The 14,264-nt window shown below is 45.5% G+C and overlaps 1 protein-coding gene across 3 annotated transcripts in view; it reads right to left on the reverse strand.

Moving 5' to 3' along the window:
* SPTBN1 (spectrin beta, non-erythrocytic 1) overlaps positions 1-14,264 on the reverse strand; it is a 201,912-nt gene that overhangs the window by 52,196 nt on the left and 135,452 nt on the right. For all 3 annotated transcript variants that reach the window (XM_043918011.1, XM_043918012.1, XM_043918013.1), the window contains 2 exons: positions 4,176-4,349; positions 408-499 (listed from right to left, as the gene is read on the reverse strand). In XM_043918011.1, the coding sequence (XP_043773946.1) occupies positions 408-499; positions 4,176-4,349 (266 nt within the window). The remainder of the gene's footprint in view (positions 1-407; positions 500-4,175; positions 4,350-14,264) is intronic.

Here is a 14,264-nt window from a genome sequence, read left to right on the forward strand (position 1 = left end):
TTTGTACAATGTACATTTATACATTACATTTGTCCACTTAAGTTTACTGCACAAAGCTTCCCAAAGCACAGAACTTAGAGAGGAGAAAGCCCACAACTTTTACAAATACCATGGATGAGATTTTTAAACACAGTTTCAGGGTTTTAAAATTCAAGATAAACTTCTCTCTGGAACTTCCTTAAAAACAAATAGAAGGAAATTGATTGTGCAGATGACAGGTCCAGAATATAAATCAACTCATTCCATCCCAAGAGCTAGCTGAAATGTCAGCGTCTCAACTGCTTACAAGTTAACAAGACGTCTCAGTGGAAGCAATGGAAAAGATACTTGTCAACACTGATCAAGTGATGACTGGTAAAACTGAGTCTGGGGAGAAGCAGCCCCTAAACCCTTGGGTTCATACTCACCCAGCAGTCTTCATCTGGCACCACAAGAGCAAAGCGTCCTTGGCAGACTTCTTCTCTTTGTTGTCTTCAGTTTCTACACTGATATCCTGGATCTAAGGTTTACAGAGAAATATTAGATGAACAGACATGTGAGGTCTGCATGTACATAATGAGTAAACTTTAGGTCAACACCTAGCCTTGCAGAATGTCTACTCTGAGGGTCAATGAAAACTGCTTTCTGAAGCCAGGGTTCACTTCTTGGAAATAATGACCAGAACTAGGTTCTCTACTTTGCACAAAGAGTAAAGTGAAGACTAGTTACCTGCCATGATTTCCTAGAACCTATTAGGGGTTATTTCTACTCCCAGCATAGCCCATCTTTCTCAACGACAGGCTAGAATGGTATGGTACACTTTGAATCCCAGCAGACTCGAGGAAAATACTGTTTTTGCACAACCAAAGATTTTCCACACCAGAGTCAGTGAGTCCTTTGTTGATGAGGACTGTGTATGCACCATTTCCTGAAAACTGACCCAAACTCTCAGAGAAACAGTGCCCTTAAATGCTGTGCTTCCATGCTCTGTGCTACATGGTCTGAATATTTGTGCTCCCAACTCTCATTAATTCTTATGCTCAAATCCTAATCCCCCCAGAAAGTGATTATGAAGAGGTGGGGACTTTGGGAGTCCTGGGTCTCATGAATGGGATGCATGCTTTATAAAAGAGGCTCCAGAGAGCTTCCTAGAGCCATCCACCAAGTGAGGGTACAATGAGAAATCTGCGACCTGGAAGTGGGCCCTCCTTTGACCATGCTGGCACTCTAGTCCCAGAACCGTAAACAATAAATGTCTATTGCTTGGAAGCCACCCAGCCTGGGGTACTTTGTTTAGCAACCTGAACGGACGACGACAGCCTATATTCGTAAGTCACTCACAGTCTGCTGATTCTCAACAGGACATAGAGCCTGGTTCACTGGGACCAAAGTCAGACTTCTAGGTTTGAATCCAGGTTCCCCCACATACTTTGTGTCCTTGGGTGAGCTCCTTGGCTTCCCCTCTGAGGAGTGGCTATCTCAGAGCACTGCTGTACATTTGAAGAAATGCAAAATATGGAGGGCTGGGCTCTTAGTAAGGAAATCTACATGTCAGCTCTTTGGATCACAGGCTGCCTACCAGTTATGTGGTTTTTAGACAAATGTTCTAAATGCCCTTCTGTCTTCAGTTTCCTTGACTATACTAATAACATGTGGAACAGAGTTGGGGACAATGGTATCAGCCTAGAAAGCCATCCATTCTCTCTCAGTTCTAACCATTCCAAGCTTCCCAGTCATGGCCCCTGTCAAAGGTCTTTCCATCTAATCTAGAAACATACCCCGGAATTCTTTCTAAGAAAAAGAGGTAGGAAGAGGATAAAACAGAGACATGTGTAAGATTAAAAAGTTAGAAACTTTCAACTAGGAAAAACACCTAGAAATTGAAATTATTACGCTTTTAAAAAAATTCTCCAAGAGAAATCTTGAGTTTGCATAAATTCTAAACTACAGAGTATGCAAGAGTAACCCTCGCTCAAGGGGTAAGACACAGACTTATCAGGAAAGCAGGTGGAATTTTACACATTAACCCCTATCAGCTTTCCTCTATCTTGGGAATGGAATCTGTTTTCAGACATGGTCTTTCAGAAACAGAACCTACCCTTCTGAAATGAAGACATCTCCCTATGTGGACCAAGCAAACTCGAAGACCTTTATTCCAGTTTCTCACATCATCTTTTACTCTCTTTTAAAGGGAAAGCAGCATAAAACCTGTCTGTCACCATTGGTATTTAATGCACACCTGCTACACACATCAGGGCTGGCCACACCTTGGGGGCTCTGGGACACACACATACACACACACACACACAGGTAATGTAAGACGAGGTTTGTACATTCAGGAGCTGGGAGGCAGTGGAGAGACAGGTCTCTGCAGGTACGTGGGGAAGCCTCACAGAGGCGGCAGAATGTGAGCTGGGCCTTGGCTGGAGCGGAGTCAGTAAGTGTTTGCAAAGCAGGGGATGGACTGATAAAGCTGCTTCGGGAGGCAGGGGCATGGCAGACACCAACCCCCAACCCCCGCAGGCCACAAAGTGACATAAGCCTGTGTTTCTTTCCTCAGAGGAAAGGGAGAAAGTGCATATTGGCATTTACAGGTTCAAGCACAGAAAAAGGCAAGCTGGCAGGAAATTAATGAGTCAGTGACTCAACCCAATTCACAACCCAAGGGCTATGGGCACCAACCTGCTGTCAAGGGAGGCCATTGTCAGGATGTCCTTCCATGCTCTGATTACAGGCCAAAGGCAAGAGAAATAGAACTTCTTACTCTAGGGAATCGAGGCAAGGCTTGAGGAGGGGCCTGCTCATTTCACCTCTGTTGGCCTAAGGCCAAGAGCAGTGATCAGTAAATTTAATGGTGTTACACACTCCATTTTCAAATCATTCAGGAACCAAATGACAGAAACCTATAGAAGAGTTCTGTTTGCAAAATCAAGTCACTCCATTAATAATATCATCTTCAACAATGGTTCCTGGCCTCAGTTCAGTTCCGTTCAGACCTATTTAATCAGAAGCACTGGGGGCTGGAACCTGGGAACCTGAGTGAGTAAAAAGCTTTCCCAAGAAGTCAGATGATCGATCGGTCCAGGTTTAGGAACCCCCATTCAGGGAGTGTCTCTGAACAGCTCTGCGTTAGACCCCTAGCCTCCTTCCACATACCCACCGACACCACATACCCACCGACACCACTAAGCTAGAGTCCAATCCCAAGGGAAATGAGAAGGAAAATGACGGGTTAGAGGGTGATTTCAGCATTTTAGTAAGAATATAAAGGGAGGTATATAATATGATTTCTGGTGTGGCCCTTTGTTGGTGAGATTTTTATTTACCTAGGGGGAAAAAAAATCAATCAAACTTCATCAGAGGGACTTAACAAAGAGGGAAGGCACAGAAAGCAGTTTCTGAGGAGAGAGAACTGTTAGAGGACTTTTGTTTGCGAAGTAACCTGATGCTAGGTAAGAAGCGTTTCCTGCATTTCAGATTTTAATTGAAAAGCAGAAGCATGAAGCAACAGCCTGGAGAAAGAACCAGCCATCAGGCCGGAGGTGCTACAGACAGGAAAGGCTGAGCTCTCTCCTTAGGGGTCAGAAGCAAGCATGGCAGCCCTGACTGGCCTCGTGATCCTTGCAAGGCTCCTCCCTCCCCTCACAAGGTGAAGCAAATTGACAGAATGACCTTGAGAGTGTTTCTATGCTTATAACCTTACCCCTGGGCATAACAAACCCATAAATTCGTCAATTCAAACATGCATAAGGCCTCCGCACACCCCCCTGAAAACTGCTTCCTTACACCTGAAGGAGAATGAGAAGGTGAAAACAGCCCACACAGGTGTCACGGTTCTATGCAGCTTTGCCTAAAATATTCTGCGATGCACGCCACGATCTGTCAAAGTTCAGATAGTCTACTAGTAGTAACCTAGCGTTGACTACATCTTTACACCTCTGCTCCTGAAAGCTGAGTAGCAGACACCAGTGGTGGGCTGAGACTAGGCCCAGAAACCCCCTTAACCGCCAAGAGAGTCAAGACTTTCAGCGGCAGCTGCCACATGCCCAGAGGGCAGCTGAATGTGATGTGCAGCACACCTGACTCTGAGATGCCATTTCAACCTGGTCCTTCTGGTCCCCTTGGAAGGGGAGCCCAGTTTTGCAGGGATGCTCACACTCGGCAGGGAGGCCCGGTGGCCAGGTCAAGTCCCTCACCTGGAAGCGCAGGATAATGGTCCAGATGAGGCCGAGGGTCAGCCGGTGGTTCCCATCCACGATGTCGTGGGACCCCATGTTCTCAAGATGGACTCTCTGCTCCTTCAGGAACTGAAGGGCCTTGTCCACATTCTCCAGACAGTGGATGCGCATTCGTCCCTTGGTGGGTTTAGGCTAAAAGAGAAGAGCAGAAGGTAGAAACAGATCATCCAGGAGGGCATAAACCAGCTCAGAGCTACAGCCCAGAGAGTTCACACGGGCCCATTCATGCAGCGCTCTCCAACCCACACCACAGCGTTAAAAAACATATGTTCATTCAGTCCAAGGACAGTGTTTATCTAACAGTCTTAAAAGAGAAAATTTACTTAAGGGATGATAACTGATCACTCTTCAGAGGTTTGTTTTATCATGGAAGCGACATAATTTACGTGAGCAGGGAAGCTGGAAGTTCAGAGAAAAAGGAGCCCAATTTTCACAAAGAATTTCATAGCTACCACTGCCATTCATGGGCTTTTTGCGGATGCATGGCAGAACACCGCTGAGGATTTTCTGGCTGCTTTAAATGTAAAAAACAGGTTTGCCATCTGCTGGTTTGGGTTGTTTCCTAAAGTTGGCTCAAAATGAGAAAGGGAGGACATGCTACAAAATCAGGAGAATTTTCAAGTGGTGGTTTGTGAGGATGATGGAGGGGGTTGAGTAAAAGGGGGTGACTTGCTGGAAAGACAAAGGAAAGAAAATACAACAGTGGTCTAGTTGGAATACCCCAAAATGTCTGTTCCTTTTATTTAGTCATATTAAAATCCAAAAAAGGCCCTTTCAAGGTGAACATTTTAAATAAACAAAGCACTATATAAAGATACACACTCAAAAATCTTCAATGGGTCACTATCACCTCCTGTGTGTCTAGAGCAAGCTCATGCTTCCACTGCCTGGCTCCACCCTTCCTACCCCTCTTATCACCCATCACTCCCCCCTCTACAGAGGCTGCACCTCGAGCTGATCTCACAAGCCCACAAAGCTGCCACCAGGTTGCGCACACCCATCCTAGCCCAGAGATGTACCTATCTGGCTGCCATCCTCTCTCCTGAGACATCTCATCATACCCCACCCACCACTGAGGTTCAGGTCAAGGCACATCTTTCCTTCAAGAAGTCATTTCCAACCACTTCAACTGTCACAGGACTCCCTTCCCCCCAAACCTATACATTTGTGGTTTGGACCGCAGGGTTCAGGAACTCATCAAGTATCTTACATTTGTGCTGTTACTTCACATGTATTGTTCTTATCACTTTCAACCCGACTACTGGTTTGGGAGCATGGATGATGCTTTATACTCACAACTTACATTCCAGGAATGTCAGGAATGCTAGGATCCATGACTCATGTTAGGTCAAGTGACAATGTTACAGGAAAATCAAGTAATCTGGTGAGGTAAGAAAAAGGTCTGATCTAAAATGTCCATTAAAGTGGGTGAACTCCATCTAAGATTCCTACAGTGACCCCCTGTTCTCCTGTCAAGGTGGACAAGGGAGGTTTCTGCTGAAACTTGACCAACATCGAGGGGTGTGGACTCACTGCCTCGAAGAAAGTGTGTAAATTCTGGGCGGAGGGCTCCTGGCATTTTTCAGGGCTGTTCTGAGGCCTCTTCCTCTTTGCGGCCTGTGCCCTGACCAGCGAGCCCATGACCACACACTGCAGGTTGGGCCTGGAGCTGCAGAGTGGCAAGGATGCAAATATTGTGCTAACACTGGCAGATAGTTTCCCAAGTTCACCTCTGAGTGGCCAGAAAAGGCTGCATCCTAACTCATTGTGAGAGAAACAGTGTGGGTGGAATTAGCATTTGTAAAGTTAACTTGTGTACAAAGTCAAGTGTAAGTGTTTGTTGCTCAGCCAGTGACCCCATGGACTGGAGCGCACCAGGATCCTCTGTCCATGGGACATGGACATGTCCTCTGCCCATGGGATTCATCAGGCAAGAAGACTGAAGTGGGTTGCCAATGCCCTCCTCCAGGGGATCTTCCCAACTCAAGAATCGAACCCACGTCTCCCACACTGCAGGCAGATTCTTTAGTATCTTAGCCACCAGGATCAGGACTCCCAAAACAGAGGTCGCCCACATCACAAACCTAAGTCAGCCTGTTCTGGAGAGAAACGCCTGTCAAGGAGCCTGAACACACAAGGGTCGCTCCCTTGGGAAGAGCGCTCCACCACTGCTTGGGAGGCAGCACTGCCCCATCCATGGACTGTGTCCCCTTGAATAGAGGACATCAAACTCTCTACCAAACTGTTTTAGTTCTGTCATCTGACAGAATCTGAGCGGCAAGACAGGGAATAGGTTGGGGGCTGTCAGGACCTTTCCAGGCTGCTCCAGGTATAACTACAGTTCTTTTTGACCTGATCTTGAAAAACAACCTCAAACACACAGGAGACCTCTCAAGCCTCTGTTCTCTGCTACAAAATCCCAGTGGACTGCGTGTTCATTTCCGTATGAATATGGGGTGCAGGGGTCTGGGAGGGGGAAGTATGGGAGGGTTCCAAATGCTTTCCAGCAGGTTGGAGAAGCCCATCGTCAAGTGGCAGGAACCCCAGGCTGATGCTGACTGGCCATGCCAGGTGAGCGCTAAGGATGGTTCACCCTGATCCAAATGCAACGCAAGTTCCTGTTAATACCAGCCATCAGAAACACTACTGCATGGAACACAAGGGAAGGAACTGAAATAATAATGACAGAGAAACCTCTTCAGTTGGGTAAACGATTAGACTTCTTCAAATAGTTAAAAAAACAAACCTCACCAATTTCCAAAACTCAGAGGAAATGGAAAGTTTTCAGGAGGCCCCTCACCCCACTTTGGTTTTATATTTTTGCAATTCTTCTAAAAATCAAACCAAGATTTGGGCAGGGGTTGATACTCTGCTCTTCTCTCCCTAAAGTTGTTTTATTTTTAATTTTTTTACTGCTCCTGGCCATTACATCTTTTAAAACATCAAACACGAACAAACCAGATCCATGAGTATGCTTCTGCTGGGCAATTCAGTATAGAGGACGCTGCTAATGTTAAAATATCCACAATTTAAGTTACAATTACCCCACTTTCTAGTGAATTGGCGCCTTGTTTCTCAACTTTTACCTATAACATGAGGATAATATCAGTAATAATCCTAAAGGGCTGCTCCATAAATGAAATGGTGAACTAATCATCACCGTGTTCTCAAACCCACAAAATGTATCTACAAACAGAGGCACTTCAAGGATTTTCCTCCCAACAATTATTCTTAAAGTTGTAGGGGGGGTGGCGGGGGGAGCATGCCCCACCTGAATTTCAAATTGTTTAGAAATAACACACTTCTCTGTAGACAAACAGGAAATGTTCAGGGTCTAGATAGAACTCTCCCACTGAGAGCCAGAGAAGCTGATACACGTCAACTGAAAGACAAATTTAATACCAGAGTGGAATGTGCCTCCAAATGATGGTAATGATATTACTCTTCTAATCCTGACACCCTAAATGGTACTCTGAACAGGAATAAAAGGAAATGGTGGTAGAGAAAACTTATGACTAGCTGGTATCTAGAGGGAAGAGGACATGGAAGGAGGGAAGGGCGAGGATGTGAATCTTCACCCAAACCTTGGCATTTGGGCCGTCTAGACATAGTGAGACCTCTGCAATTCAAAGTACATTAGGAAACAAGGCTAGAGAGCACGATTTACAGAGATAGCTTAAATATTACTATTATGCTGTGCAGCTAGTAATTCAAACTAGGTTAACTGTTAGGCAGTGAAAGTTGCTTCATCGCCTCACTACACCTCTCTCCATGTTTTTCAAACCTTTCCCACATTTCATCTTAATTGAAACTCAATCAGCTTCAGTGGCACATGAATCTCCTTTAAACCAAAAGAACAAACCAGATGTGGCGAGGTTAGATGATGTACTGGTGTCACAAGGAGGAGTAGGAATTAAGACTAAAACTCAAGAATAGCAACTCCTAAGAGGTGTTCAGAGAGGGTCTCTGAAGTATTTTAATGCTTTAAATGGTATTCAGGCAGGTTTAGGGAGAATCATCACAGGGAATTAATTTTAGAAGGGTTAATGATTGCACAGACCTATACACAGAAACATATATTAGGTCATGAAAATAGCAAAGCTCTCAATATCTAAGAATTCCTAGCTTCCATTTTCTGGGCAACTATGTTATTTTTTTAAACCTGTTAGGTGGTTTCTATCTTATCACATTTAATCTTCACACTAACACTACATAGTAGTAACGATTATTATTCTTGTCATTGTACAGATGAGAACATGTCTGTTTAGAGGGGTGAGGTGATGGCATGGCTGGCTGGTGTGGTGAGCTGGGATTCCATGATGCGCCCCCTTCAGGCTACACCAGGAACCAAGTGCGGTACAAACACATTAGTATGTGAAAGAAAATAACGAGGCTTGGGTTCCCACCTGGCAGACAGTTTTCGTTTTTTTTTTTTTTCAGAAGAGCTATTTTTATTTTATTCAACTTCCACCTTCTCAAAAGAAAGAAGAGATAACAATGGAGAAAACTGAACACACAGAATCTGGGGGAGGGGTGCATCTCTTAGTAATAAACACTTTCTGAAGCCTCACCCCAAGAGTGGCTCTTTCTGCCAAGAGGAGGAACATTCCCCGTCTTGTCTGCATTAATTATTGTCAAATTCCTAGTGGACCAAGGTCCGTTCCCACGGCAACATGCACATTTCTGTCTTCTGTTGTCCTTCCTGATGGGGCAGTTTGAGATGCCATGAATGTGGAGTCAAGGATCAATACCAGACTCACATGCAACTCAAACAAAGTGGGGTGCTCTGCAGGCTTGGGTTCCTCTGAGGAAATGCCTATATTTATGGCTCCTCCTTTAAATCCTAACAAGGGTTCCTGCTCTTCCACACCAGGGCCGTGTTCCTCTGCTTTGTGGTCGCTTTTCCTGTTTCCCTTCCTTAGTCCCTTCTGGTCCCAAATCTCTATCAACCACAGCTCCAACTTATCTGGGCCGGCTTCAGAAACATTGTCTTTCCAGCTCCAAAGGTGTGGGAATGACATGGCTAAGTAACCAACCTCCAGCAACTGACAAGGTAATTTTAAACTGCTTACTAGAGCAGCCAGTTCAAGCCCCACCCCTGAGAAGTGGGGTGGTCCTGGGCAAATTCGCCTTAGAAAGGGAAAAGGGAGCTGGATGGCCCCTCCCAGGTCCACAGTGGACTCAGTCCTGAGTTTAGACCAATTACACGCTGTGAGGCATCTGGGTTTGCAGAAAGGTGGAGTGACTACAATGGCAGGATTTTTGTCAGAGCCTAGAGATGGAAAAGACAAAGCAAATGTTTCCTGGAGCTATTTTTAGCTTCCGTGAATAGAGGAGGATGACCTTAAGGAGGACTCCTGGCAGGGTATTTTGGGAGGACCCAGGGGAGCTGGGCCACTCTTCCACCCTGCTAAGCCCCGCTCCCTCTGACTTTTCTCCATGTGTGTCCAAAGCCACCTTGAAGCCACCTAGAGCAATAGATCTCCAGGGCTGCAGGGGGACAGAAGGCCAATCCTGGGAGCTGGGAGAAGCTGACTGCTGAACACCAGCTGGATGGCTTTGCTGGCTGCTTACTCTCTGTTTCAGCATCTGTGAAATCAAGGGATCTAGCTTCGGGGTCCCGAGTCCCTTCCAGCTATAAAACACAGTCTGTGAGCTGGAGGGTGAAAGACTCACTAGCACACCAGGTGAAGTCTAAACTGCCTGCTCATCTCTCATTTAGGTGGAGAAGAAATAGAGAAAAAGACACTACTGGTCACAGTGTGCCAGAGTGATGGACACTTGCTTATGTCTTTGCCTTTTAATAAAAAATCAATGTCTGCTACACACACATGCATGCCTCTGCTTAATACAGAGAGTAGGATGGAAACACTAATTCCAAAATCTTCTCTGATACAACAGTCAAACTTATTTCACATTAAGTTCCCAAACACCTCCCTACACATCACACTCTTGAGTTTTAAGAAGAGTATAAAATGATTCTTACCCAATTAAAATTGAAGGGGAAATAACATACCGCGTCTCATTAATTCCTGCCCATTTCCTTCCTGGTGGGGACCCACTCCCCAGGACAATCTTCTCCTTCAATAGGGCTCAATGAGAAAGGAGGGGCCCAACTCCAGGGGAGTGGCTGGAATCTAAGTCATGCTCCTCAGTGGCGATAGTGCTTCTTCTCTGAAGTGTAAGCTGTCCACTCCATCAGACTGTGAGAATTAAACAGATCGTGTGTGTGACAGCAAACACTGAAAGTGCTGACTGTCACCACTCCTTCTGAAAACACACTCCAACTCAGCCAGGGTGCTCTTCCTACACCGGTTTCCTCCTGACGGCCACTCCACGTGCTCTCTTCACTCTTCCTCACGCTGACACACGACCCCTCTATTCTATGGCATCCACACCTGAGCCTCTCCTCTTGAATCCAGTTGCAACCCCACACACCGGGTATGGTTTCTTGACACTCCATCCAGAAGGCCACTTCCTTTTCTGAATGCCAGTGCTTTGGGGCCATTCATTCAGCTCTTTATCACATGGTATTACTATTACCTGTTACTATTAATTCATTTTTTCGTATCTGTGCAATTAGACTTGAATTTAACGGGGACATTCTCCTCTGGCTGGTTGTTTAGAACCAAAGCAAATTCTCCCTCACAAGAGATATAAAAAACAGGCAGGTTCTGTGGCCAGTCCATAAAATCCTGTCTCTACAACAATACATGCCAGCACGGCTCTCCTAACAAAGGTTTTATATAAAATGCACTCAGGGTAGTTCAACATGGGATTTCTTTAAGGCTTAGCAAATCTTATGGTAAGTCTATCTTCTCCACCTAGTTTAGCCTGTTTTGGAATTAACGGTGGTTTAAAAAAAAATCCTGTTTTTGTTGCTTTGTCTTCTTTGAGATTGATTAACAGAATAAGAAGACAGAATATTAGGAAAACAACAGGCAGGCAGAAATCAGTGATACCTGTTACTGGTAATGGTGGGAGCTGGGGGAGAATAGAGGTGTTCAGAAAACCTTGTCCTCTCGGTCAGAGGAGAGGGCTCAGTCTGGCAGAAGCAAGGCAGGAAACCATCTCACACAGAACCATTCTTCACGCCAAGGCCCACAGAGGGAAGGGGGCACAGGCCAGCTTCTAATGGATGAGGACCTGTGGGCTCTACTTCACTCCCAAAGTCCAGAGGCCCCACTCTTTCCAAATATCAGTGGGTCATGCAACCTCAACCCTTCAAGTCCCATTTCTAATCTGGCTTGGGACCTGCGACTAATGACAAAGTGACCAGCACAGATTCTGTACTCACCGCCTCTATGTGGTCAGTTGACACCAAAGTCAAAGGTGGTCTATATTCTTTTTGGGGGGGCCTTCTTTATCTTTTAAGTTTTTGTTTTGTATTGGGTACAGGTGATAAACAATGCTGTGACAGTTTCAGGTGAACAGTGAAGGGGCTGAGCCATACATATCCATGGATATCCATCCATATCCATACATACATGTATCCATGTACCCATGTGCCGTGCAGCAGGTCCCTGCTGGTTATGCATTGAAAACACAGCAGTGTGCACACGTCCATCCCAAACTCCCTGACTGGCCCTTCTCCCTGACAACCGTAAGTCAGTCTTCTAAGTCTGTGCGTCTCTATTTTGTTAGTTCATTTGCACCATTTCCTTTGAGGTTGCTTATATAAGGGATGTCTTACGATATTTCTACTTCTCTGACTTACTTCACTCAGTATGACACTCTCCGGGCCCATCCATGTTGCTGCAAATGGCATTATTTCATCCTTTATAATGGGATGAGTAATATTCCATTGTATATATGTAAGGGGTGGTCTATATTCTTTATGGAACTTTAAAGTCAGATATTTATGAAGTTATAGCCCATGGTAATTTCAGAGTAACACACTGGAAAGGAATGGTTTTGTCATTAACCCAATCCCAGTCTGCAGCAGCTTCCGGGCTCAGCCTCAGAGATGCCTCACTGCCCCATGAGCTAACACACCTTGAGGCAAAGATAGCGACATGGAGCCAACCCAAGTCAGGACTAGGAGTGGGTGGGTGGGTGGGGGGATTCCTGCCTTCTCATGTTCCACAGTACGTAAGAATCAAGTGTCTTGATAACTCCAACATCTACCGCAAACCTGCTCAAATCTAACCCAGATTTTATTAAGTCTAAATGCAGGGTGGGATTGGGGTGAAATGATGTGGATCATTAAGTGAATGCGTTTTTTTGAACTTTGCGCAGTAAAAATCAAGAAAACTTCCTCCTCTGTGAAGAAGGATGAGCTGGCTTCAAGAATCTGCTAATAAAATAAATTTAGATACTCCAGTCCCTCAAACATCTATGTCCTACCCACTGCCAAGTTGGTGGTGCGTGCTTGTGCTGAAATGCTGCCGGAGACACAGCTGCAGATGGAGTGCAAATGTTTGTGTAACCCAGGGATTCGGATCACTGGTGCAGAAAGCCCAGAGCTGACTGAATGTTATCTGATGATACACATTTATCTGTGGACATTAATTTACCTAGGCCTGGAAGTTCTAGCAACAGCACTCATTTTGGAATCTGAAGATTCAAGGATCATTTGGGGCAAGCCCTCACGGATGAATCTTCTCTTCCTTGGGGAGCATCTCTAACATGAGTTCCTGGCAGCATCTGTGGCCAACAGCAGAGTGTGGTCTGTGTCTTTTCCAGAAGACTCCATGAACCAGATAAGCCACAGGGCCAAAAGAGCCAAAAATCTCCAGTACAAAGGAATAAGAGCTGTAGCTCGCTCTCTCCATGGTGTTAGTCACTCAGTCATGTCTGACTCTTTCCAGATCCCATGGACTGTAGCCTGCCAGGGTCCTCTATCCATGGAATACTCTTGGCAAGAAAACTGGAGAGGGTTGCCATGTCCTTCTCCAGAGGATCTTCCCAACCTAGGGATCAAACCTGGGTCTCCTGCATACTGGCAGATTCTATATCATCTGAGTCACTAGGGAAGCCTATCTACAGTATCCTTACTTTTTTTTTTTAAACATTATTACTTTTTTTTGCCCCGTGGTACAGTCTGTAGGATCTCAGTTCCCCGACCAGGGATGGAACCAGGGCTCTCGTTAGTGAGAGCTCAGAGCCCTGCCACCTGGACCACCAGGGAACTCCCCATGGTATCTTCACTTTTGGAATAAGAAGACTGATCAGACTCCCCAGCCAACAGTTAGAGATGGCTGGGAGGAATGGATAATAAAAGAAGTCCAGGCACTCAGGGTTTTATGAAGCGGTAGGGCATTGCTAAAGACAACCTCTGCCCCTGACTGCCTGAGAGGACGCAGACAGCAGCCCCCTCGTGTTCCTTCACCCCTGCTCCCCCAGGCCTCTGGGTCACTGCAAAAAAAAGGGTAACACATATACTGCTGGCAGCAAATAAAGACAGGAATGGGAGGTTTCTACAAACCACCAAGAATTATGCCTTGTTGGCTGCTTTTTTCTTCTCATATTTTTGTTGCCCTGTTCAGAATGAAGGGCAATGGGCTTGACCCCATTTATTATGTGGACATTATCACAGACAACAATCTTCTTGGTATAAAAGAACTACAGGCCTTCCAGGGTGAACCATTTGCTCCCCATGAGACCCTACTGGGACAAAAATAAATGTTCAAACTAATTTTCACATAACCTTTAATGATTTTTTTAGCTACTTTCAAAACATCACTCCCCCACCCCAAATCAATAGACAATTATACTCAGTTAAACATTAAGAGGGAAAAATAGGGGGAGGGGGTGGTGTTGGTAAGAAAGTCTGGTTACAACAATTATATTTAAAGGTGCATATCACAATATTTCTGGTCTAGACTCACTGTCAAAAAACAAATCAAAATGCAGTAAATGATCAGCCCTCCCCGTGTGAACCAACTGCCCCGACTCCCACATCACAGACTGCCTTCAAGGAGGCATCACGGCCAGAGGCAGGAGCCTCCTTTGTCTGTTTGGTTTGTCCAGTTTGACCCATAACCTCTCAAAGAAAATGAGGCAGCAAGACGTGCATGCTCAGGAACAAAGAACATGGACCAGAGG

Source organism: Cervus elaphus, chromosome 11 (genome assembly GCF_910594005.1).
Source record: "Cervus elaphus chromosome 11, mCerEla1.1, whole genome shotgun sequence".
NCBI lineage: Eukaryota > Metazoa > Chordata > Mammalia > Artiodactyla > Cervidae > Cervus > Cervus elaphus.